This window comes from Eschrichtius robustus, chromosome 10, assembly GCF_028021215.1.
Source record: "Eschrichtius robustus isolate mEscRob2 chromosome 10, mEscRob2.pri, whole genome shotgun sequence".
NCBI classification, from domain to species: Eukaryota; Metazoa; Chordata; class Mammalia; order Artiodactyla; family Eschrichtiidae; genus Eschrichtius; species Eschrichtius robustus.
The window spans coordinates 398,179-424,208 of NC_090833.1; the positions used below are offsets into that span (position 1 = coordinate 398,179).

At 55.0% G+C, this 26,030-nt stretch overlaps 2 protein-coding genes across 7 annotated transcripts; both read left to right on the top strand.

Moving 5' to 3' along the window:
* The first annotated feature begins 699 nt into the window (after positions 1-699).
* On the top strand, positions 700-9,014 carry ZMYND19 (zinc finger MYND-type containing 19). Its single transcript, XM_068551893.1, has 6 exons — positions 700-931; positions 2,296-2,355; positions 3,050-3,156; positions 3,758-3,898; positions 8,287-8,467; positions 8,677-9,014. Exons 1-6 carry the CDS (start codon positions 881-883, stop codon positions 8,818-8,820), a joined length of 684 nt encoding a protein of 227 aa, XP_068407994.1. The 5' UTR covers positions 700-880; the 3' UTR covers positions 8,821-9,014.
* Positions 9,015-9,266: 252 nt separating this feature from the next.
* DPH7 (diphthamide biosynthesis 7) lies at positions 9,267-26,021 on the top strand. 6 transcript variants are annotated; one of them, XM_068551886.1, is made up of 9 exons: positions 9,267-12,482; positions 13,231-13,364; positions 13,910-13,997; positions 15,428-15,522; positions 15,874-16,073; positions 19,697-19,766; positions 19,886-19,951; positions 20,184-20,356; positions 25,496-26,021. In XM_068551886.1, exons 1-9 carry the CDS (start codon positions 12,171-12,173, stop codon positions 25,945-25,947), a joined length of 1,590 nt encoding a protein of 529 aa, XP_068407987.1. In that variant the 5' UTR covers positions 9,267-12,170; the 3' UTR covers positions 25,948-26,021. The 6 variants fall into 6 exon arrangements, with proteins under 6 accessions (XP_068407987.1, XP_068407990.1, XP_068407988.1 ...); XM_068551889.1 differs by having other exon boundaries at positions 15,901-16,073; XM_068551887.1 differs by having other exon boundaries at positions 15,431-15,522.
* Positions 26,022-26,030: the final 9 nt, after the last annotated feature.

Genomic DNA, 26,030 nt, shown 5'->3' on the forward strand with positions numbered 1-26,030 from the left:
TCGCCCACTGCTCACCTCCTGCTGTGCACCCAGGCCGCGGACTGGTACCGGTCCACAGACTGGGGGTTGGGGACCCCTGGGCTACAGGGTCCTGATCCGGGCCCCTGTGTGGAGGTGGCCAGGGAGAAGGAGGGCGGGCCTGTCGGCAATGGACCCAGACCCTACGCCACAGTGGCCCCTGGGCTCCGGGTCCCTGTCCCCACTCCGGCCTCCTGCCCGCTGTCCGAGGACGGGGGACGGTTTACGGGTAGCCGCAGCCAGTCCCGCAGGGACCCCGACCTGCAGAGCCCGGACGGCCCGGGGCGCGGAGCCAGGCCGCCCTCCTCGAGGGGCGGGGGCCGGGTCGGGGTCGCGGGGGCGAGGGCGGGGGCCGGGTCGGTGTCGGGGTAGGGGGTCGGGGCCGGGAGCCTATAGGTCAGCATCCAGCACAAAGCTTCCCGCGAAACTGACGTCGCGCGGGGCGGCCGCGCAGGCACCGCCCCCGACCGCGCCCCTCCCCCGCGCTGGCCCAGGTCCTCAGCGCGCCGGCGCACTCGCCCTCCTGCCATTGGCTGCGTCGTGGCGGCGCGCGCCGGCCGGCGCACTGCGCGCCCCACCATTGGCCGGGCGGCGGCGCGCGGGGGTGTGTCCGCGTCGCGCTCCGCCCCTGGCCCCGCTCGCTGAGGTGCGCGCGGCGGTGGCGGCGGCGGCGCGTGGCAGGTCCGGCGGGCGCCAGGAGGCGGCGGCCCGACCCCGGTCCAGCCTCGTCCCGCCCGCCCGCCCGCCCGGCCCCGATCCTGACCCCGACTCATCCGACTGGCCCGCCCGGCTCGCCGTGGCCCCGCCCCGGCCCCGGCACCTCCTGAGGGAGAGGCGCCGCCGGCCGAGCGCAGGCCCGGCCATGACCGACTTCAAATTGGGCATCGTGCGGCTCGGCCGGGTGGCCGGGAAGGTGAGCGGCGCGGGGCTGGGGCTAAGGTCGGGCCGGGGGAGTGGGGCGCTGGGCCGGCGGCCGGGCCAGCGCTGGGAGTAGGGGGCCGGGGTGCGAGGCAGGGGGCCGGACCGGAGCTGGGGGTGGCGGGCGGGGTCTGGGATTCGGAGTCGTGGGTGCGAGGCTGGGGGTCGGGGGCGCGGGGCTGGGGGCTGGATCGGGGGCCCGACCCGGGCGGGGGCACGGGCAAGGGCCGGGCGGTTTGCAGGCGGCGGGCCGGCGGCCTGGCTCCCGGGGCAGCCCTCCTCCGGTTGCGGACCGGGGCTCCGACCGTGCGCCGTGGCCGGGGGAGCAGGGGGCTGTGGCTGCGCCTGTGGCCGCGGGGAGCGCAGGCCCTTCCGAGGAGGCGCGCTCGCTCCTCACCGAGACCTGCGTGTGCGCGCCGCCGGTGCCTGCCGGTCCGTAGTGAGCTTCGGGCAGGGTTCGTGCTGCCAGCGGCGGCCCCGTCTGGCTGAGCCTCAGTGGGCCTCGCCAGAGCAGGGCCTCCCTCTGCTTCTCTCCCTTACCTGGCCCCGCCCTCCGCGTGTTCGAGGCTGGGGCTTCCTGGCACCTGTGGGCATTGAGGCTTGGCTGTTTCCAGGAGCCGGCCGGCCGTGCAGCTGCACCAGCCACGGACCTTACCCTGGATGGGAACCCTGTTCCCATCACCAGCGGCGGAAGCTTCTGGTGGGAGAGAGGAGCAGAGGCAGTCAGATGAAGGTAAAACCGATTCAGATGCTAGAAAAAAGCTTTCCAAGCGAGAATGACACTGGTCCGTTTTGGGGACCGTTTCCTGCCCTTCCTGCAAGGGGACGTGGCTTTCTAACTAGGGAAGGGTGGGCTCCCCATCAGCTCTGAGGTCCCTTCTAACTCAGTGACTGATTGCACTAATGTCATCCCTTAAAACTTTTATTTGGAACATTTTAGACAAAGAGGTAGGAAGGACGATTCAGTGAGCATCTGTGTGAGGACCGCCTGGCTTAATAAATAAAATAAATGTTAACTGAAACCTGGATATTCTGCCTCAATCCCGGCCCCCTCCCTCTACTCCAGTGACGTCATACTCTTGGACTAGGTTTATCAGCACATTAAAATGCACAGCTTAGTACCTGGCCAGTCCTGTGGCACTTCTTTTGGTTCTTCACGAGCAGATGGGAAGTGAAGCCTGATGCCGCGACTCTGCGCGGTCGTGAGCGGGGAAGGACCAGGCTTTGGCACCTCTACCTGCTTTCAGGATAGTCGGCTCCTCGCCTGCTGACCTCGCTTAGTCTCAAGGGGCCGCTCCTGCTTATTATCGGTACCTCGTACTGATTCCAAATGTAACGTCTTGAAACGTTAATTTCCAGACCAAGTACACACTGATAGATGAGCAGGACATCCCGCTGGTGGAGGGCTACTCCTTTGAGGTAAGGACGCCGTTCTTTTGCTGGCATGCCCTTAGTCATGCCCGGGAGGGTCACAAGGGGTGGGCTTTCTTCCCTGTGATGCGAGGGCAAGACCTGGTACGCGAGCCTCTCAAGCTGTCTGTCACTGCCCCGTGGAGCCCCCTACCGCCTCTGCGATGCTGGTCTTCCCCCACTTCCGCCTGGTTGCAGGCTCTTCCTGAAAAGGAGACACATTGTGTCATGTTTGTGATTGAGTTCAGTTGGACAAGCTTCTGTGCCCTGGGAGACTCTCCAGGGCTGCCCCCCGTCTCTGGCCCTCCGCTGTTCCTACCTGACGAAGCTGTCCGGGCTCCAGTCCTCCCCCTCCCACTCCTCCTTCCACAAGTCTGTGGACCCGCTCTTACCTCAGATGTCACCCTTTTACACTTACTTGGTCTAGGGCTTATCTATTTTTTACTGGGTGGGGACTTTTTCTTTTTTAAGGGTAGGAAGATTTATTTCTCTGTGTCCACAATGTTTTGCAAAGAGTGCTTCGTGACCGTGTCTTGCCTCCACAAGAGGAGAGTGCTTCTTGGTGCCACGTGTCTGGGAGACTCCGGAGACCCCCAGGGTCCCAGGAATAGGCCTGGGATTGTCCCTCTGGCTTGTTTTTTAATATGGAATGTTGTTGATAATCAGAGGCTTTTTAACAGAGCTTTTTCTTGTTTCTTCTCAGGCCCGGATGGAAGTAGACGCAGATGGAAATGGTGCTAAGATATTTGCATACGCCTTTGACAAGAACCGAGGAAGGGGGTCGGGAAGGCTCCTTCATGAGCTGCTGTGGTGGGTGTTCCAAGCTGCTTGTTTCCCCTGTCGGGTTTGCGCAAGCCCTGAGGTGCACGGGGCTCGTGGAGCCAGCAGACCCCTTGTTGACAGACGGTGCCTTCCCTGGGTCTCCCAGTTAATTCTGTGTCATTGTCACTATCCCGGAGGGGTGGCTGCTTTGCGACCTGTGGCACTGGCAGGGCAGCCAGAGAGTCTGCAGGCTGAGCGCCCTTTCTGCTCGGTGTGTTTGGGACGCAGCCTCCTCTGGGGGTGGGTGGGGTCTGGCCCCTCCTCCGGGTTGGGGAAGGACCTTCCTCTCTTCTGTGTGAACCGCGAGGTTCCGAAGTACTTGGGACCACGCAAGTGGGGTGTTCTCCAGGCTGTGTGTGAGATGGTTTCGGGTTCCCTCCTTGGCTTCCTGCAGCCTAGCTCTTAAATCCAGGGGCTGGGCTGTCCACGTGGCCTGTCCTGTTTGGGCCACAGACTCACTTACCTGGGTTCCTCTCTGCAGCCTTACTCCTGATGGGTCCCGTCGGTGTGAGAAGGGACCAGTTCAGGGCACGCGGCTGAGGCATTCAGGAGGGTTGGGAGCCCACCTGGAGCACTGTCTGTTTCCTAGGGAGCGGCACAGGGGGGGCATCGCCCCCGGGTTTCAGGTGGTGCACCTCAACGCTGTCACTGTGGACAATCGCCTGGACAACCTGCAGCTGGTGCCGTGGGGCTGGCGGCCCAGAGCCGAGGAGACTTCCAGCAAGCAGAGGTGGGTCTTCCTGGGGCCCGGTGATGTAGCTGAGATGCCCCTGAGGGCGGCCCCTCCAAGCTCACTGCCGAGAGGGGCCCGCGTCTACTCTGTGCTCTGAGGCTTCTGTGGGTTTGGTGACCTTGGCTGTTTTCCCTCAAGGTGCGGGGGTCCTCTTTTTCTTCACTGGGGGAGGAGACCGCTTGGATGCTTATCTTTCTGGGCTGGTCTTCTGAATTGGCTCTCGCGGGGAGAGGGGTTATGTGGGCCAGTCCCCTGTAGGTGGGCAGGACGCCCTTGAGATGTAGGAGCCGTCTCCATCTCAGGGGTGCCCCTGTGCACACAGATGGGTCTTGCTGTCATGCTCTTTTGTAAACAGCTTGTCTGGTCAGTGGTTTAAAGGAAGCAGGACAGTGTGGTTCGGGGGTTGGCCGCTCGGCCTCCGCCTTTCCTTGGTCCTGAGGACTTGGGCGGAGGGGATGCCCCGAGGGCAGTTCCCATGGCCCCAGGAACAAGCCCCTCTGTGACTTCATGGAGCCCTTAGGAAGAGCTGGGGGACCCGCAGGATGGGAGCCAAAATGAGCCAGGGTGTCCCTGGCCACGTGTGCATCATTTAGGGGCTCCCTAGGGCTTCTGTGCATCTCCTCGGGCCCCTGGGCAGCTTTTCCTGACTTTGGCGGTACAGGTGCTGACTTCCCCTACAGGCAGAAGTCGGTGAGGTCGGTGCGGGGGTGTCAGTGTTTCTTAGGATGGAGACTGGGTGGAACCTTTGCAGTGGTCACCACTGGGGTCTCGGTGGAGCCCCATGCACTGGAGGTAGGAAATGGCGGGATTGCCCGGCCAGCTGGGCTTGCTGGTGGGGGATGGTCCCCAGGTGTAAGAAGGCCACATCCAATCCGATGCTGCTGCAGCTCTGGAGGAGTGTCCATAACTCTACGAGGGGAGGGGGTGGGTCTCCAGGCGTTGGGGGTCTCTGCTCCGTTGTTAGAGGCTGATCCTCTTGTGATAGCTGGGTTAGGATTTTCATCTTCCTGGAGGTTATGTGAGTCTAGACTTTTGGTTGCAAGTGACAGAAACTAAGCCCAACTTGGCTGAAGCAAAGATAGGACACCTAATGGCTCCACTGCTGAGATGTGGAAAGCCACAAAGCCACCTCCAGGTCTCAGGAGGGGCTGCCAGGGCTGCACACTCGCTTTCCTCAGCAGTGTCTGGCGGCGTGGGGGAGTCAGCTTGTTTTGAGTCACTTTTGTCTCCGTGCTGGGGGCAGGAGGGTTCTTTCATCAACAGAAGGAAGCTTGTGTCATCAGGACAAGTGTAAGGGCGGCTGAGCGGAACACCAGCCTCCGTGGATTTCCCCCAAGTTGTCCAGCGCTCACATGGGTTCAGGGCAGGCCTGGGGCTCACCCTCCCTGGCTCCATGCAGGTCTGCTGCTGCCCATCGCAGACACTGGAGGGACACTGCCCACCGTGTCACCCAGCGATGGGTCTGTCTTTCTGGGATCTCAGCATTTGTCCATCTGAGCACCATGTATTGTTGTGAGATGAGGCGACCACAGTTAAGAAGACCTGTTTGGAAAAGGGTCTGTTACACCCAGGGCTGCCGCACCGGTGGTCTCCCCCAGGCCATGGCCCAGCTGCCCCATTCTCCTTCAGACCACTCTAAGGAGGCCCAGGACCACCCCAGGGACCTCTCCCTGCTGGTCGTCCCAGGAGCAGACGGGCTGGGGTTGGCCTTAGTTTGCAGGCCTGGGGTCAGCCCGTCAGCAGTCCTCCACCTGTCGGGGCAGAGCCAGCCCAAGGGTGGCCTGAACTCCCCGGTGGCCCGGCGTCACGTGTCCTTCCGTCTCACTCAGTGGCCTCCGCACGGCGGCTCTTCGTAGGAATCACCCCATATGTGAGGCGGGCGGTTCGGCAGCACAGCTCCTGCCAGGCGTGTACCTTCTGCTCTGCTTTCCTGGCGTCACTTCAGTGGGGCCATGAGGGTGGCCCAGCCGCGTGGAAGGTGCTCTTTGCAAAGGTGCATTTTCCTCCCTCTCTGCCTTCAAAAGCCAGCTGGGACTGAAACTCACCTCTGTCTTCCAGGACTTCATTGGAGGGCTCAGAAAGTAGCCAGTTTTCTCCCACATCCTGACTTTCACCCTTTTCTTCTTTAAAAAAATCTTTTTATTGTGGCAAAATACAGATAACATTTATTGTTTTAACCACTTTTAAGTGCATGGTTCTGTAGCATTAAGCAAATTCAGATTGTCGTGTATCACCCTGCCATTGTCTCCAGAACTCTCACCTTCCCAAACCGAAACTCTGTCCCCATTAAACACTAATTCCCCACCCATCTCCTCCGCCAGCCCCTGGTACCTACTGTTCTGTGAATTGACAAGTCCTTGGACCTTATCTGGAGTGGATTAATATGGCATTTGTCTTTTTGTGTCTGGCTTATTTCACTTCGCCTCATTTATGTCTTTGAGGCTCATCCATGTCATAGCATGTGTCAGAATTTCCTTCGTTTTTAAGGTTCAGTAATACCCCATTGCGTGTGTGTGTGTGTGTGTGTGTGTGTGTGTGTGTATGGCACATTTGGTTTATCCATCATCCATCAGTGGGCACTTGGGTTGCCTCCACCCCTTGCCTGTCGTGAATGATGCTGCTGTGAACACAGTTGTACAAAGAGCTCTTCGAGTCCCTGCTTTGGATTCTTCAGAGTGTGTACCCCGAAGTGGAATTGCAGGATCATAGGATAATTCTGGTTACTTTCTGAGGAAGCTCCACACCGTTGTCCACAGCGTCTGCGCCATTTTACCTTCCCCCCAGCAGTGCACAGAGGTCCCGGTGTCTCCATACCTTCACCAACACGTGTTTTCTGTTTGTTTGATAGTAGCCATCCCAGGAGTGTGAGGTGGTCTCATTGCGGTTTTGAGTTGCATTTTCCTGATGATCAGTGATGTTAAGCATCTTTTCATGTGCTTTTTGGCCATTTGTATGTCTTCTTTGGAGAAATATCTATTCAGATGCTTTACCCATTTTTAAATTGGGTCGTTTGTTTTTTTGGTTGACTTGTAGAGTTCTTTATATATTCTGGGTACAAATCCCTTATCGGATATATGATTTGCAAATATTTTCTCCCATTCTATAGGTTGCCTTTTCATTCTATTGATTGTCTCTTTTTTTTTAAAGTTTTTATTTATTTATTTATTTAGGCTGCATTGGGTCTTCGTTGCTGTGCGCAGGCTTTCTCTAGTTGCGGTGAGCGGGGGGTACTCTTTATTGCTGTGCGCGGGCTTCTCACTGTGGTGGCTTCTCTTGTTGCAGAGCATGGGCTCTAGGTGTGTGGGCTTCAGTAGTTGTGGCATGTGGGCTCAGTAGTTGTGGCTCTCGGGCTCTAGAGCGCAGGCTCAGTAGTTGTGGCGCACAGGCTTAGTTGCTCCGCGGCACGTGGGATCTTCCCGGACCAGGGCTCGAACCTGTGTCCCCTGCGTTGGCAGGCGGATTCTTAACCACTGCACCACCAGGGAAGTCCGTGATTGTCTCTTTTGATGCACAAAATAATTGAATTTTCATGGAGTCCAATTTGCCTGTTTCTTCTCTTGTTACTGTGCCTTTGGTGTCATATCCAGGATTATTGCCAAATCCGATGTTGTGAAGCTTTTGTCCTATGTTTTCTCTGAGAGTTTTATTGTTTGGGGTCTTACATTTAGGTCCTTGATCCATTTTGAGTTAATTTTTGTCTGTCACTTTAGAAGAGGGTGACCCTTCCCTTTTTCTTTTTTCTTTTTTGGAAGTATAGTTGATTTACAGTGCTGTGCCAGACCCTTCCCTTTTTTATCCAAGTCCCTCCCGGCCTGGTCCCCAGAGAGGGTGGGTGGGTGGAAGGGGCTGGTCCACCCATCCGTTTACTCTCGGAGTGCGGGAGGTGCCTCCTTTGGGGGCCAGCCCCAGGGCGGGCCTGTGCTCACCCCACCGCCTGTGCCTCTTGTGGGGCAGGTGCGGGCACTTACAAGCTTCTGGCCCTATCCAGCAAGAGAAGTGTTCAGGGGGGTGTAGAGCAGCTCACAGCAATCGGGCAGGCAGACCAACCAGGGGCAGATGTGGGCGCCTCTGGGGCTGCGAGCATGTGATCTCCGTGCCTGTCTTGTGTGCAGCCGTCCCAGGCGTTGGGGAGATTGACGAGCAAGGCAGACAAAGCCCTGCCCTGTGCCCTTTAGTGGGAAGATGAAACAGGCTACATACTGGATGTTACGGAGAGGTGAGCCCAGGCAGTGGGATGGGCCAAAGGAGAGTCAAGCTGCAAAACTGGGGGCGGGGCAGCCTGAGAAGAGGAAGCAGCTGGTCCACCCTGGGGTCACTCATCGTCACCTCCATACTTTGACCCTTCCTGGCCAAGGCATCCTGAAGCGCCTGCTTCTCTCTTTAAGGGAGCAAAGCTTATACTGGCTGGCGATTCAGCAGCTGCCCACGGACCCCATAGAGGAGCAGTTCCCCGTCCTGAACGTGACCCGGTACTACAACGCCAACGGGGACGTGGTGGAGGAGGAGGAGACGTCCTGCACCTACTACGAGTGCCATTACCCGCCCTGCACGATGATCGAGAAGCAGGTGCGCGGTGGGGGAGCCGGGCCGGAGGCTCGACCCTGCGGAGCCCCGCGCCTCCCCTAGGACTGCCCTCTCGCGGCTTCTCCCCTGCGGTGGCCGTTCCTTTGTCACTGCCTGACCGGGGCCCAGACCCTCCGGCCTCGGCGCACGGGTGGCCAGGTCCTCACAGGTCTGCCGTGTGACCGGAGCGCCGCTCTTCTGTGTCCTTTCAGCTCCGGGAGTTCAACATCTGCGGGCGCTGCCAGGTGGCACGCTACTGTGGCTCCCAGTGCCAGCAGAAGGACTGGCCAGCCCACAAGAAGCACTGCCGGGAGAAGAGGCGCCCCTTGCAGCACGAGCTTGAGCCGGAACGATGACCGGCCGGTCAAGTGGCTTCTCATCTCCCCAGGCTGCGGGCGCGGCTGGCGGCTGGACCGGGGCCACCAGGGGGGCTGCACCTGCCCCTGCCCCTGCTCCGCCACCGGAGGCCCCCCCGCACGCCGCGGAGCAGAGACAGCTGGGAGGCCCCCCGGGACGCTTCTCATTATTTATATGTTAATATGTTTGTAAACTCATGTACAGTTTTTTTGGGGGGGGGGAGGCAGCGGGAGGGTTAGAAAGTACAAATAGGGTCATTTGCTGTAACACTCACTTTCCGGGCGGCTGAGCCGAGGAGGGCGGCCCGCCCGGGCTGGGGCAAAGTAAAGGGTGGGACCGCCCGGCGTCCTGGCTGCTGTCTGCTCTCCGCCTTGGCCGGCATCCGTGGTGTGGGTGTGGGTGCGGGTGCGCGGGCTGCCCTCCCCACCCCCAGGCTGCGTGGGAGCGTGAGGGAGACCCAGACCTGTCCTTGTCCTGTGGCAGGAGCTGCTGAGGGTGGTTAGTTGCTTGGCCCCTGTTCTCGGCCCCTTTGAACTCATGCACTGGGCGCCTGGGAGCTCGGGGCGGGGCGGGGGGCTTCTCCCAGCAGGACTGCTGAGGTCCGCCTGCGATTTGGAGCAGCCCGAGGGGTGAGAACTGCTTTCCTGTGCTCCTTCTGGGAGCCGCAGAGCTCAGGGCTGGGCAGCGTCTTGTACACCTGGCCAAGCCGCCTGGGGGCCACGAGCTGGGTGGTGTGGCTGGGAGCTTGCTGGTCTCCAGGGAGAGTGAAGGCTGGCGTCCGTCTTGGGTCATCCCTGACCCCACGTTGGTCCTGCAGGCTCCTGCCATGCCCTCCTTTCTGCAGCGTTTCTGCAATCTCCCAGGACGCCCTGTGTGTGCTCTGCTTCCCTGGCTGGGGCTAGCCCCTTTGTGGCCTTTGGTCTGTGAACTGAGCTGAGCTTTCCGTAGCTTCTTTTGCAGAACTTGGAGGCCTCCTGGGCAGTGCGTCCTGGAGAACAGGACTGGGGAAATGGGTGATAGCAACATGCGGGGAGCAGGCGGGAAGGCTCAGTTCCAACCCCGAGGGAGGGGTTTTCTGCAGGTGAAGGGACTCCACGTGCCCACACGGGTTTTTGCTGAGAAGACCTTGCTACCGTGCAGGTCAGCTGTGGTGCCTCTTCCAGGTTGGGGTTTTTTGCTCCGGGTTCCCCGAGACCCCAGGTTGAGCAGCAGTGGGGGCTCAGAAAGCTGTCAGAGAAGAGGCTGTGTGGTCCTGAGAGACTGTCCTACCGACCACAGCTTGGCCCGAGCCCTCGGGACGTTCCCAGGGCCGGGATAACTCCCAATTCAGAGGCCAGCTCTGGCCAGGCCCATGGGGGTGGGGAATCCGGTGTAGAGCAGCGTGTTGAGGTTTGGGTAGTCTTCCAGGCATGGGGCCCTGAGTGTGCTCAGTCTGCTTTTAAAAACAGGCTCCTGGGATGAGGAGGCCCTGGGCTACAGGCTGTGTGTCTTGCCTGTGTCCTTTGGGGAGTGGCCAGGTCGGCCCTCCAGCCTGTTTACGTTCCCTGACCAGGACTGTCCTGTGGTCAGCTGTTCCTCGGAAAATTACATTGAAAGGGAAGTGCCAGAGTGTCGGCCGACCCATAGGATGCCACGCTGGGTCCTGATCCCGGGTGCTTGCTGCCGTGGCTCATGGCTCATCTGGAATAGCCTTGACCTGGGGATCTCTGTCCAACGTGGCTGCAGGAGCTGGTGCTGTAGCTGGTGGCTGTCCCCTCCTCATGGTGCTGTGTCTTGTGCTACTTGTTAGAGACTCTGAGTCTGGGCTGGAGCTAAGAGGGTGGAGGCCATGGGGGCCTAGGGTTTGCTCATATCAAGGCTCCTGGAGTGGATGCCCTCGTGAAGCTGCCAGTGTTTTTATTCCCCTTTGCTTCCCTTGTTCTTTATTTGATACCCAGCCCCTGGTTTCTTTTCTCTTCTGAAGGCCCCGAACCTCTTGATTTTTGTAGCCACACATCTGAGAGCGTCTGCAAGTTCAACATTCATTCATGGTTAAAACGTGGGCCATGTTTCTTACCTGTTTGGAGCGAGGTGTAGGGGGCTGCTTGGCCTGACTGCCTTTTGTACCAGATCAAATCAAGATGTGTGGCTCAGCCATTTCAGGGTGTCCTGTTGCTTCCTGACCAACCTTTTCTGCTTCTCTGCTTCAGCTGCCGTCTGAGCTGCTGACTGGTATCTGTATTTCTAGCGATAGAAACCACTTTAAAAACCACAGGCTAACTACCCAGGTATCCATGTGGATTTCAGTCTTGTCCCATTTCCTGGAGCTGCCATGACAAATTATCTCAAGCTGGTGGCTGAAAACAATGTATGGTCTAGGTCCTAGAAGCCAGAATTCTCACAGCAAGGTGTGGGCAGGGCCATGCTCCCTCTGAAGGCTCTAGGGAAGGTTTGTTCCAGGCTCTCCCAGCTTCCAGCAGCCTCAGGCAGTGCTTGCCTCTTAGAGACCTACCAGTCTTTACATTGTCTTCCGTTGGTGTCTAACAGACCACATCTCCCCTTCCTAAGGATGCCAGTCATATTGGATTAGGGCCACCCTAATGACCTCATTTTAAATGGAGTACCTCTGTAAAGACCCTGTTTCCAAAGGTCACATTCTGTGGTACTGGAGATAAGACTTCAACGTATCTTTTTCGGGGACACAATTCAATCCATAACAATGTCAGACAATTGCCTTCCCCAAACCTGTTCTGTAGAGTTCACTGACTTTATTGAATGCTGTCGGCACATACTTGGTTTACTAAATCAGATCGTGGCTGTGCTGGGTGTCCTCCCCTTCATCCTAAATCTAACTGGCGCACAGACCCCCTGCCCCTGGGGTTCAGACGCTGGCTCTTCTCCATGCCCTCTGTCCACCTTCCCGTCCACCACCCGTGCTCGGGGCCCTGTGGCCGACCCTGTCTCCTTTCTCTGCTGTCCTGGCAGGCAGATGTGCGCCCACCGATGCGCCGCGCTTACTGCCCTATGGGCAGCTCCTTGGGGTGGACATGACCAGGGAGAGGGAGGGCAGCCCAGGCCCAGCCCTTTTGGGTCAGACCCTGAACTCTGCTCCCTGGACGCCCAGGCCCCTTGCACACCCCACCTCCATGCCCTGCTTTCCTCTGCTCCCCCTTCAGAGCCCAGCTCGCCCGTGACTCTGTGCTGGATGCTTGGCTGTCCCCTCCCAGGCCCGCGTCTCGCCGCCACGGCAGTGGGCGCGCCGTGCCGTGGCACGTGGGTCCAGTCGAGGTCCTCCGGCCGGCAGGGGGCGTAAGATCTCGGCCTCACGCTGGCGTCCACGGGGGCCGGAAGTCCCTCCCCGGAAGGCGTCATGGGGACGACGGCGGAAGTGGGAGAAGTACCGCCCCTTGGGCTGTGCACCTTCTTGGCGCCGCGGGCGTGGGGACCCTGCTGTCAGCCTGGCTTCCTCACTTCTCCGCCGCCCGCTGTCCGCCACCCCGGTCGCCGCCGCGTCCTTCTCCGAATGCTGGGCGGCCGCGTCCGGCTGTTGCAGGCGGTGGACACGGAGCACACCGTGGACTCGGTGGAGTGGTGCCCGCTGGAGGGCTGCAGGCACTTGCTGGCGTGCGGCACCTACCAGCTGCGGAAGCCGGAGGACCAGCCCGCCGACCCGGAGAGCAAGGTGCGCGGGGCCATCCTGGCCTAGGGAGGTCTTCACCGTAGGTTTGCAGGTCTGCGATCTCAGGTGGCATTTCCCGAGCACCTAAAGCCCCAGACTCGAACTCCTCTCTCAAGAAGGGCGAGAAAAGGCTCGTGAGAGGCAGAGCCGACCACAGGCTTTGAGACCTCTGTGATCTGCTGCCTGGGAGACTGAAAGGGAAAAGTCTTGTGTGGAGTCGTTCAGGAGGTGTGGATGCGACCTTGGCCTTGTGGCCAGAATGTAGGTTAGAGACAGGGCATCCTGAAAGCGGGATGTCGTCTCTCTGCAGGTGTCGTCAAGGTTATGGGTGAAGTCTAGAGCAAAAAGAAAATGGGATTTCATAGGAGATGTACGTAATCTCTTGAAGGCATGTAGCTATGCGGATCCAAACCAGGACACTTTTAAGAGTGAAAAATGGCACCGGAGCAACAGGCCTAAGCCAGGACTCTCCCAGGCAAACTGTGCCCTGTGGGGACCCTAACTGTACTCCTCCCTATTGGCCCACTTAGAAGGAGCCTCCCATCCTGGGCCCAGCAGGGTTTATCCACCTACTCATTAATCACATACAAGAGAAGAGACGTTTCTCCAGCTCGGAAAATCATCGGTGCTGCGTCCAGGCAGAGGTCCGGAGTCTTGGCAAACCTCTTCTTTCCCTCAGTCCCTTTTCCCATCCCTTGGGTTCCTCAGTATTTATTAAGGTAATCAGAGAACACATTTGCATTTTTTGTAGAGTGGACTGGATGTTGATGAGCCTCAAATTCGTTTTGGTCGTCTCTACCTGTATAGTTTCAATGAGGACAGCTCTTCTTGCCCCCTGGTTGAGGTCCAAAGAAGAGATACTTCGGCGATCCTGGACATGAAATGGTACAAGTTTGATAACCGTTCCCCTTGTTTGGAATTTGTCATGAGTACCTAATTGTTTAGTCAGAGGAGCCTGATGCCTGACAGCATTCAACAGGACGGGGAAGTGTCTGAAGTTTGGGTTCATTTCTTCACTGTGCTGTCCTGCCTGCCTGTTGGCACTTGGAGGATGCTGTAGACTCGGGGCTCGTTTCCCTTTTCAGTTTCCAAGCCCTACAGGTACTGTCAGTCTGGGAAGTGAGGCTAGTTTTCTGCTTCCTAAGCTGGGTGATCTTGTTGGAACAGAACTGTAAGCTCCAACCTGGTTTTGGAGCTGAAGTAAATACATTGATTTATTTATGGCCGTGCTGCGCGGCTTGTTGGATCTTAGTTCCCCGAACAGGGATCGAATCTGGGCCCTCGGCAGTGAAAGCGCAGAGTTCTAACCACTGGACCGCCAGGGACTTCCCTGGAGCTGAAATTTAAACAATGAGTTACTGGGGCGCATAGTGTTCTCCTGTACTCTGGCACATCCTGTGTTGTGACCGGCATGTGTGTTCTCTCCTCAGGTGCCACATTGCTGTGGCCGGCCATGCGCTCTTGGGAGTGGCAGAGGCTGCTGGGTCCATAGAGCTACTCCGCTTGGTGCGATCCGAGGTGAGTGACTGGGGCAGGCTTAGTGGAGGGTGGAAGGAACCTGGATGGAGGGGGTTTGGGAGGGAGGCTGTGCTGATACAAACATTTTTCTAGGACAGTTTCTGTTCAACGGTGAACTTTACCATAAAACATTCTAAGGTAGCACACGGTCAATTGTGAGTTATTGGGTTCTGTATCTAACTCCAAGGGGAGGACACCTTGTGTGTCATCAGCAGAGGGGCTTTCACTGGACCTGAAAGTCCTGTAAGGAAAGCCTGGGCCAGCATCTTGGGTTGATGATGCTGGGGCTGAGAAGAGCAGCGCATTTACTGGGTGAAAGTGGCGTTTCTCGTTGATAATTAGGAGAGCACGTGATTCCTACGTGTATTTTCCCAAGCATCTGACAGTGATCCTGTACCGTGCATTTGTAAAATGACCACATGTTGGGGGAGGGAGGGGACAGGGAAGGCATATAGTGGGTTGAAGGAAACAGCCCACAAGACCGTGCCCTGTCTGTGGGGGGACCCACTCTAATGTAGGTGCTGCAAGTGGGATTGGAGCAGAGGTCCAGCTGGCCTTGGATTCACAGCACCTGAGGGCTTGTATAGCAAGGTCCTTGCTTCAGGCCAGCTGAGAGCAGCAGCCCTGTCTTAGGAAAGAGGGAAGAAATATCTGGGGAGGATATCTAGAACCAGAGCTGGAGGCAGGAACAGGTAAACCCAAGAGAGGATGCAGCTGCTGGAACCCTGTTGATGGAGCTGAGCGCTGTCTAGGTTGCTTAGATAGTAAAACTTGGACCTCAGAAAAGAGAAACAGCATTTTAATGGCTAGCTGTGGCTTCTGAAAGAGAATCAGAGGAAAGTTCTCCTTGTCTCTGTCCCTGGAGGCAGTGGGGAACCCGCACCAGCGGTGCTCCCTGGAGCCTGCAGTAGTCTCCAGGAGGGCTTGGACAGCGACGGGTCTGAGAAGCAGAGACCTGCTTCCCCTGGGGTCACATGTGTGGGAAAGTCCTCCTTCAGGCGTGAGCGCTCCTGGAAGGCCTGGGCCGTCTGCAGTGTCCTCAGGTTCTTTTTTTTTTTTTAATTTATTTTTTGGCTGCATTGGGTCTTCGTCGCTGCGAGCGCGCTTCTCGTTGTGGTGGCTTGTCTTTGTTGCAGAGCACAGGCTCTAGGTGCACAGGCTCAGTAGTTGTGGTGCACGGGCTTAGTTGCTCCACGGCACATGGGATCTTCCCGAACCAGGGCTCGAACCCGTGTCCCTTGCATTGGCAGGCGGATTCTTAACCACTGTGCCACCAGGGAAGTCCCTGTCCTCAGGTTCTGCTGTGAGTGAGTGACTGACACACTTTGTTCGCCGAGTAGATGAGGAAAGCATGGCATACCCAAGCCAGGGGAATAGTCTTCTCAGGGTTCCGGGGCTGTTCCCCTTTGATGGCGTTCTTTTCTCTCCAGCAGAACTCTTACACACTACAGCCGTTCTCCCGCTTTGCCCTGGAAAAGCAGTGTCTGGCCTTGTCCTTGGACTGGTCCACTGGGAAAGCCGGAAGGTGAGGGCCAGCGGTGACGGGCCTGTCTTTCCTCTGAGGGTCCCTTCCTATTTTCATGCAAGAGAGAAGGAAAGCCACCTCGTGCTAGCCTTGACTGTGGCTCCCCAAGCCTGGGCGTATCACTGCCAGTCCTCATCTGAAAAGAGTGTTTTCATCAGGAGAAGCTGACCCTGGTTTATTTTGACAAGCTACTGGTAGCTTTGGTCTCTGCCCAGGCAAGCCTCTTAAGAGGCGTGTCCCTGTACCAGGTCCTGGAGAGCCTCTCTGTGACAGGTCTTGGGGGCATAAAGGGTCACTGGTTGGGAGCCAGAAGAGGCGGTGAGTTTGGGTCAGTGGATATATTTCAGCCAGATTTCCCCACTGCTTCCCTGTGTCTAGGGCCGGTGACCAGCCCTTGAAGATCATTAGCAGCGACTCCAGCGGGCAGCTCCATCTCCTGCAGGCGTACCAGGCAGGGCCAGGAATGCAGGCCGTGGGCACGTGGCAGGCCCATCACTTTGAGGCCTGGGCTGCTGCTTTCGATTACTGGCAGACGGAAGTCGTGTATTCAGGTTGGAACTTCTCCGCTGGGCGCCCGTCTCTGAAGACTTGCTGAGGAGGCACGGGCCAAGGGCGTCATTCTGGCCACGTTGGGATCTCAAAGACCTTTTCGGAGAGTCTGTTTTCTGGGGCAGAAGCTGTAGTTGGTGTTCACTTAGCTGCTCCTCGGAGAGTGAAGTGCAGTTTGCTGCAGGCACTGCAGGGTCTTGGGTGGCAGTGCCCCCGGTGTTAGAGCAGCCCCCTTGGGAGCCGCTCCCCCCCGCCATTGCTCTGAGTGTTGGATGCTTCTTCTCACGCTCGGAAATCCAGTGGGAACTCCTTGCTTTCCACCTGGTGCTTTGGGTCCAGTATTGACTTGTCATGCATTTCAGCCTTGTCTGTTCCCTTTTGGAGTAGCTTATCTTCCTGGGGAAAGGGAAGCGTGAGGGAGAGAGAGGGCTGACTTCCTGGTATTGAGAGTGGTGTGTGTGGAGCGAGGTGCTGCCGTGGGAACGGGGTAGTTCGGGTCAGCTCCTTTCACGCGCACGGCAGGCCGGGGCACGGGTCTCTGAGAGAAGACAGAAGAGGAGCTGCCGAATTTGCAGAGGCAAGAAGCCGTCTGCGCCCGTATCCCTTTCTGCGTCCAGTTGCTGGTAGTGTTCTGAGCTCCAGGGCGAGACGGGGAGGCCAGGGCTGCAGGGCTGTTCTGCTGGCCTGTCAGGGTGCTGCACGATCTCCCTGGGCCCCCAGAAGCCCCTGCTGAGGGACAGCGGGCGCCCAGTCCAGGGCGCACATCGGCCTCGTCTTGGCCTCTCCGCGGTGTTCGCGTGCCCGACCCCTCGCTCCCGCATGTTCTTTTCCCTGGGTCATCAACGCCATGCCATCTGGACTTGCCCCTTCTTCCTCTGGCTCCTCTCCCTTCTGCTTTTGGGCTCCTTTCCCTCTGACCACAGTGTTCGCCGTCCTCTGACCTCTGTCTGGATCCTCCTCTCGCTCCGCATTGCTGCTCTCCTGACTCACTTACTGTGTGTCTTCCACAAACACTGTGTTTCAGTGGTTTAACCCGACCTTGTTTCCTGAGCGTTTCTGCGTTGTCTCGCCAGCACCACAGCGCTCGTGCAGGGCTGCTCCCAGCGCCTCACTCCGCAGGGCTCCGGCTGAGCCCCATGCGCCCCGTGCTGCCCTGCCACACACCTGCGCCTCCCTGATGTCCCGGCCCCGGGACAGGGTCTGCTCACCCAAATCACACATCTCTGTCCGCTCGCCGCTCCCGTGAGTCTGTGTCTTGTTGGTTTTCTCTTCTTCTTTTTAAAAATTAATCAATCAATTGATTAATGTTTTAGGCCACGCTGTGCGGCCTACGGGATCTTAATTCCCTGACCAGGGATCGAACCCGAGCCCACTGCATTGGAAGCGTGGATTCTTAACTACTGGGCCGCCTGGGAAGTCCCGCTCATCCTGATTATGATTTTGTGTTTAATGCTTCTTTTCCCCTGAGAGAGGATCCTTTCTGGAGTTTTTGCTGTCACACCCTTGAACAGACTCAGGGGGAACGATAAAGATTTAATTTTTTGAGCTCTCATTTGTAGATTAGTTCTTCTGCCTTGAGGCTTAGCTAATTCAGAGCAAGGGTGTAGTAGGACAGTGATTTAATAATTCAACACCAATTCATTCATCCAACAAACATCTGTTGAGCACCTCCTGCGTGCCAAGCACTGTCCTAGGGGTTCAGGAGGCATCCGTGAGCAAGAGACAGCAGTCCCTGCCTTCATTGCACTTCCGTCACTTGCAGGGAGATAGACAGTGAACGCTAAGCGTAATATGCACCGTAGGTGACAGGTGCTTTGGAAAGGAGAAAGCTAGAACAGGCCGAGGGCATCAGGTGCTGCAAGCAGGTGCAGACTGTGCCATCACAGAGCCTGGTGTGTTCAGAGTAGCGAGTGGCCAGTCTGGCCAGAATGACATGAGTGAGCGGTAGAATAGAGAAGGCAAGATCAGGAGTCACAGAGACAGGGCACGGGGCCTTGCAGGCCACACGGGGGGACTTGGGCTTTTGCTCGGAGTGGAATGAAGCCATTGTAGGATACTGAACAGAGGAATGACATTTCCCGACTTACATTTTAAAATTTAAGAGGATCCGGGACTTCCCTGGTTAAGAATCCGCCTGCCAACGCAGGGGACATGGGTTCGAGCCCTGGTCCGGGAAGATCCCACATGCTGCGGAGCAACTAAGCCCGTGCGCCACAACTACTGAGCCTGCGTTCTAGAGCCTGCGAGCCACAACTACTGAGACTGTGCGCCTAGAGCCTGTGCTCCGCAACAAAGAGAGGCCACCACAATGAGAAGCCTGCACACCGCAATGAAGAGTAGCCCCCGCTCGCCGCAACTAGAGAAAGCCTGCACACAGCAACGAAGACCCAACGCAGCCAAAAAATAATAATAATAAATAAATTTTAAAAATAAATTAAAAAGAAAACTTAAGAGGATCCCTTCAGCTAATATGTTGAGTGTAGACTGCAAGGGGGTGAGGGTATAGGCTGGAGACCTGCCGTGCAGGTGAGGTATGAGAATGACTCAGGCTAAGGTGGGAGCCGTGGAGAGGAGGAGAAGTAGGAAGACTGCTTTGTGTGAAGGTCAGTCAGTAGGATTTCCTGGTGGAGCAAATGTGGAGTGTGAGAGAAAGAGGAGAGACTGGTGTGTAAAGAAGCCACACCAGTTCTCTTCACAGATTTGCCACAGAACGGCAGCTTGTGTTTGAGGCTCACACGCAGGCTCAGTGCCCGGGTGGACCGACTCTGTGATCCGCTTTGTCACAGACCACGTTCATCCCCCATCCGTCGTGTCTGATACGGGGATCTGTGGTGTGCTCAGTAAGTACCTGTGGGTGGCTGAGTGGGGGGGTGGATGGATGGCTTATGGATGGTGGATGGATGGATGGATGGATGGATGGATGGATGGGTGAATGGATGGATGGGTGGGTGGGTGGGTGGTAGATGATGGACGGATGGAGTTTCAGGCTGACGTGGTTGTCTTTTTGCTCCTTTTTGTCCTCTCTGTAGGTCTTCCTCTTCAGTGTTTCTTCCCCTCCCCTGAGATACCATGACATTCTATCTTGATGTTGCTTTTCTTCAAAGACTGGTTGTGGGTCAGGGCACCAGCTCCCTTGTTCTTTCTATCCTTTCAGTTTCCCCCAAACAAGCACAGGGCTCTTTTACTGTAAGGTTACAAAGGGCATTTCTCTTTAAAACACATGGCGGTGTGTCAGAGGTTCCAGAACCTTACAAAGCCTCCCCGTCTGCTGCCTCCTGCACACAGGTCTGTTCAGAGCCCTTCGACGGGGCCGCTCTGGTTCCTGGCGTCAGGAGCCCGAAGGGTTGAGTCTTGTGTGACCTGGTCATTCTGCCCCCATAAAAGGTCTGCCCTTTTCCTACGGGAGTGTAGCCTCTGTCTTTCCCTTCTTCCCTGCAGGTGTCTGAAGACACGGTTACAGCACAGGGGTGACTGTTTCTGGGGCTCCCCTGCCTGTGGCAGCCTGAAACCCGAGAAAAGCCACCCATGGGAATTTCCTCACAGACATAAACCCACTCCCTGAGAAACGGCCAGGTCCTGTTGTCATTGCCCTTCCTCATCAGTGGGTGTTTCTGTTTCCGTGCAGGTGGGGACGATGGCCTTCTGAAAGGCTGGGACACCAGGACCCCTGGCACACCCGTGTTCACAAGCAGGAGGTAAGTCACCGAGGGGCCAGTGCTCGCCGTGGGGGGCCAGCCCTCCGTGCCCCGCCGCGGCCTTCCGCGGGAGGAGCAGGGCTGCCGGGCGCTTGCTCAGGCTCACCCTTCGCTCTCAGACACTCCATGGGCGTGTGCAGCATCCAGAGTAGCCCCCATTGCGAGAACGTCTTGGCCACAGGAAGGTGAGTCCCCTAGGGTCCGTGCACATGGGTTCCTCCTGCACCGTCGCTTCCTTTCCTCCTGTTGACCATTGTGGTGCTTGACTGGGCCGACTCTCCCCCCAGAGTGCGGGCGTCGGGGTTTGGGAAAGCAGCCGTGTCCTGGAGGGGAAGTGGGCCGGGTCTTCCGGGAGGTGACCCCTGCTGCCCCGGGGCCTGGCTTTCCTGCACGCCCTCCGCGGTCGATGGGTTTTAGCTACGACGAGCACGTTCTTCTCTGGGACACTCGGAGCGTGAAGCAGCCGTTGGCGGACGTGCCCATGCAGGGCGGGGTGTGGAGGCTCAAGTGGCACCCTTTCCACCACCACCTGCTCCTGGCAGCGTGTATGCATGGTGGCTTTACGATCTTCAACTGCCAAAAGGCAATAGGTGAGTGGGGGGCCTGGGGCGGGGGCTCCACCAAGCTCTTCCTGCACCCTCCACACGTTCCCAGGGTCGCCCCCTAGGCCTTGCCATGATTTGTAACTCTGCCGACTTCAGAATCTCAGTTTCAAGCACGCTGCTCTCCAACTGTGGTTCTTCCCTGACCATCTCAATTATTTCGGTACCTTCTGCATTCAGCAGTCTGCTGGCCCCATTGGGACCTCTCCTCCAGAGGTGTTAACCACTGGTCGCTTGCATAACCATCCTTGTCCCACCTTTTGCCAAGTCTTCCTGCCTGCAGAGGGTGTAGGCTCCATGGCCTTATGTTCCAGACATCGTTAAACTCTTCCCCTTGCTCCTCCCTCATACCCTCTGGGCAGAATCCAGCACTGGTAAACCCCAGTCTGCTTATGCCTGAGCCACAGAACGTGGCTGGAGGGAAACAGCCACCCTGCGTGATCTCACTTCAAGTTTATGCTACTGTGGGTCCCTTGCCAGGCCAACCTTGACCTTTCTGTAGCCAGTGATTCTTCACTGTCAGGACTGTTCCACGTTTTCTTTTCTTAAACCCCCACCCCCTGCTCTCCCCGCCTCATGCATCCCTCGTGATCTCCCGTCCCCCCTCCTCTGTACAAACAAGGGATCATAGGCACCTCCCATGGTGGTTCCAAGGTCAGTCTCTTCCCCGTACTGGCTGTTCTCAAGGGCTTCGTCTTCTGAATCTTCAGTCCTCCATCTACTGCATCATTTCTGTTTACCACGTGAATGTGCTCTGATAGTTCTTGCTGTAAAACAATTTGCAAGCTTTTTTCTTTTTTAGCATAGGATTTACAGCGATCAGTTGCCCTCCAAGCTCTGCTTTCACTGCATCCCATAAGTTGCTTCTTTTGCTTGTTTGTTTTTGGTTTTTTTTTTTATTCTTATTTTTGGCTGCATTGGGTCTTTGTTGCTGCGTGCGGGCTTTCTCTAGTTGCGGCAAGCGGGGGCTACTCTTCATTGCGGTGCGTGGGCTTCTCATTGCGGTGGCTTCTCTTGTTGCGGAGCACAGGGTCTAGGCATGCAGGCTTCAGTAGTTGCAGCACGCGGGCTCAGTATTTGTGGCACGTGGGCCCTAGGATGCATGGGCTCAGTAGTTGTGGTGCACGGGCTCAAGAGCACAGGCTCAGTAGTTGTGGCACATGGGCTTAGCTGCTCCATGGCATGTGGGATCTTCCCGGACCAGGACTCGCACCTGTGTCCCCTGCACTGGCAGACTGGATTCCCAACCACTGCGCCACCAGGGAAGCCCTATTCCTGACCTTGATAGGGTCCCTGCTGGTTCCCACTTGGTTTGATGATATATAAGGACTAATGTGTGTGCTTAGTATTCATCAATCCATGTTTTCATGAGTATTTTTTAAAATCAGGAATTGTTGATTTTTTTGTCAGATGCTTTTATAATATCCATTGAACTGTATTATTTTTCTCCTTAGATATATTAATATGGTAAACTTTGTTTATGGATTTCCTAATATGGAATATATTCCTGGAGTAAATCCCACTTGGTTATGGTTTTGTTTTGTTTTAGTTGTCAAAAAGTTTTTTTGAGGTATAGTTGATTTACAGTATTATGTTTTAGGTATACAATATACTGGTTAACAGTTTTTAAAAGTTATATTCTATTTATAGTTATTATAAAATATTGGTTATATTCCCTGTGCTATACAATATATCCTTTTCTTGTTTTTGTTTTTGTTTTTGGCCACGGCATGTGGGATCTTAGTTCCTCATCAGGGATCGAACCCATGCCCCCTGCAGTGGAAGCGCAGAGTCCTAGCCACTGGACTGCCGGGGAAGTCCCTGTACAATATATCCTTGTAGTGTATTTATTTTATACATAATAGTTTGTACCTTTTAATCCCCTACCTCTATCTTGCCCCTCCCCCTTCCCTCCCCTTACTGGTAACCACTAGTTTGTTCTCTACATTTGTTTCTTTTTTGTTATATTCACTAGTTGTTTTATAGTTTAGATTCTACATATAAGTGATATCATATAGTATTTGTCTTTCTTTGACTTATTTCACTAAGCATAATACCTTTCAGGTCCATCCATGTTGCAGATGGCAAAATTTCATTCTTTTCTATGGCTGAGTAATATTCCACTGTATATATACACCACATCTTATTTATCCATTCATTTGTTGATGGACTCTTAGGTTGCTTCCATATCTTGGCAATTGTAAATAATGCTGCTATGAACATTGGGGTGCATATATCTTTTTGAATTTTTTCATTTAGAATTGCCAGATCATACAGTAGTTAGTTCTATTTTCAGTTTTTTGAGGAACCTCCATACTGTTTTCCACAGTGGCTGCACCAATTTACATTCCCACCAACAGTGTAGGAGGGTTCCCTTTTCTCCATATCCTCACTAACATTTGTTCTTTGTGGTCTTTTTGATGATGGCCATTCAGACAGCTGTGAGGTTGTACCTCATTGTGGTTTTTATTTGCATTTCTCTGATGGTTGACCATGTTGAGCGTCTTTTCATGTGCCTTTCGGCCATCTGTGTGTCTTTGGAAGGTATGTTATTTTTTTTTTAGCGTGGTATTGGACCCTGGTAATACTTTATTTGGGACTTTCATTAATGTTCAAAGGAGACACAAACTTTCTTTTGTGCTATTTAGCAGCATTATGTTTGGTTCATGTGAGAATCAAAACCAAAAGTGTGAAAATTTTTCTTCATTTTCTCTTGAAAAATTTATATGCCGTTTGGATTATCTTCTCATTCAAGATTTGGTAAAAAAAAAAAAAAAATCTCCTGTGAGACTATCTGGGCCTGATATATTTTTGAATGATGGTTCCGTGTTAACTTTCTCTATATTTTTCTATGGAAGTTGGTTTGTTTATGCTTTATGTCTCTACTGGGGTCAATTTTGTTTTCCTTTTTCTTTCTTCTTTTTTTTTTTTGGCCACGCCAGGCGGCATGCGGGATCCTCCGCGCCCCCTGCAGTGGAAGTGTGAAGTCTTAACCACTGGACCAACAGGGAAGGCCTGGGGTCAATTTTGGTGAATCGTATTTTCCTAGGCAGCTATTCATTTCATCTACATTTTGAAATTTATTTGCCCAAAGATGTGTAAAGTCACTTTGATATAAAAAAAAAAATTTTTTTTCTCTAATAGTTATTTCCCTTTTATCATGTTTTACTTTGTATACTTATGCAAGTATACAATATTTTTTATGTCTTTTTCCTTAATTAGGTTAGTTAGTAGTGTGTATATTTCATTTCTTTTAAAGAAGCAGGGTTTTAATTTTTTATTATAGGCATGTGGTTTCTGTTCTCCACCTCATCAACCTCTCCTTTTATCTTTGTTGTTTCTCTCCATGTGCCTCCTTTGTTTTTTTTCTAGCATTTTGAGTTGGGAATACAATGCACTTACCTTTATTACTTTGTATTAAGTGCTTTTATGTCTGAATTTTTCTCTGATTTAAGCACACTTTTAGGTTCTGATATGTAGTAATTTCATTTTCATTTTTATGAAGAAATTCTATGATTTGAGTTTGTATTTCCCCTTTTACCCAAGTGTGGTTTAGTAGAAGGTTCTAAAATTTCTAGGTGGAAGCAATTTTTCGTATTTTGACCACATTATTAATTTTGTTTTATCGCATTGTGATCAGTGTTGCTTGTCCTGTTTCTGCTTTATGGAACTTTGTGACTTCTTGTTGCCCAGCGTGGTTGTTCAGTTCATGCTGCACATGCACCTGAGTAGTGGATGTGCTGTTACTGGGTGGTGGGAAGGCTGCTGTGTCCACCTGGGCCGCGAGCGGGTGCTGCCACTGGTTGGATGTACGGCTACAATGCGCCTTTATTGTCCCAGCGACCCCCGCCTCCCGGTACCCCAGCGTGCACCGCATGGAGTGGGGAGGGCTCCTGGGAGCTTCCTTCGGCGGTGGTGCCAGGGCGCCTCTCTGCTCTCAGGGGAAGCTTGGTGTCCAGCTCCTCTCTGGAGCTGCCTCTGCTCAGGCAAAGCCCTGGGTTACGGAGGAGGATCTCCAGGGCCCTGGTTGTATCCTTGGTGTGTTTCCTGATGCCAGCTGCAGCCTTTCCGCATCACTGCTTTTTCTGGTTGTGGTTCAGATTCTGATCACATTCCAGAGTGCAGTGGCAATTGATCCCTGCACTTGGGAGGTGGCAGTGGCATCCAGGCTAACTGAAGACTGAATGGCCGGCCACTGGGCCTGCCGGCTGGTGACAGTTTTCTAAGCCCGCATCCCCAGCTCACTGGCCACTCGTTTTCTGAGGCTGCTCTTGCCAGCCTCGGCCTTGCCCTGGACCCTTGACCACCTCAGGTTTGGTGACACCTCATTTCTTTTTCTGGTCGCATATTACTTTCTCAGCTGTGTTCTGTCCAGAATAAGGCCGGGCCTTTGCCCGTCCTGCCCTCCGTCTTCAGAGTTGCCATAGCAACTCACCATAAGGAAAGCTGCTCACGCTTCAACTCTTCAGTGAGTTACTCCCTTTCCAACTCAAGTCCAAACTCTCTAATGCAGCACGCCGAGCTCTGCATGACAGGACCCTTCTGACGTGTCGCTAGTTCCTAATGACACCTCAGCCACGTCCACTCACGTGTGGTTCCTCACACACGCCAGGGTCTTTCCACCTCTGTGCTTTACACGTGCTGTTCCCTTCATTTCTCATACACCCCTTTCCCTCCATTTGGGTCACTCGTTTTTCCTTTGCTTTTAAGTCTTAACAAGAAGCTTCTGCCAAGTCCTAAGGGTTCAGGTTCGGGTTCGGGTTCGGGTTAGCTCTGTAGGGTTAGGGTTAGGGTTTAGGGTTAGGGTTAGCTCTGTAGGGTTGTGGTACAGGGTAGGGTTAGGGTACGGGTTAGGTTATGGGTTAGGGTTAGGGTACGGGTTAGGGTACGCGTTGGGGTTAGCTCTGTAGTGCAGGCTGACTCCTCTCTCAGGAACACAGAGTGCATTCCCTGCAGGATAATGGTCTGTGCTTCTCTGCCTGTCTGTCCGCATATTGACAGTCCTCTGCGTGACACACAGTGGTTGCTCTTGGCACACTGTTTCACTTCGAGGGTGGGTAGGGCCATGGGTGGGGCTGATGAGATCAACCTTGGGTAAGTTTCCCGTGTCCTCCTGTCTCTCTCCAGAGGAGAATCAGGAAGTGCTCCCAGTCACTCTGTCCTACACCTTGCCCAACTCGCTGGTGTATGGAGTCGACTGGTCCTGGCTGTACTTCCGCCGCTTGCCGCAGACCCATCCGTCATTCTGCTTGGGGTCCTCTCCTGGCAGCGACCCAGGAGGCAAAACAGCAGACCCAGTCTGTTCCCTGAAGGATGCGGCCCAGTCGTCAGCACCCTGTTTTGAGCGTTTAGCTGATGCTGATGGAGAGGGTGGTACCAAACACCAGAGTGGAGGCAAGCTGAAGACTCCTCTCCAGCCCTTTGCAGAGGACAAGGACGGCGGCTGGCTGCATGCCTCAGGGGTCCAGATCTGTGAGCGTGGCCACTCTCTGGAGGCAGCTGACTCTGACGTCAGCCTTGTAGCCACTTGCTCCTTTTATGATCATGTTCTTCACCTCTGGAAGTGGGAGAACAGCTGAGCTAGGGCAGTTACTTGGTTTGACATCATAAAGACCATTTCCACCAATAAAACCAAGAGTATGTCTTTATCTTTTCTGAGAAT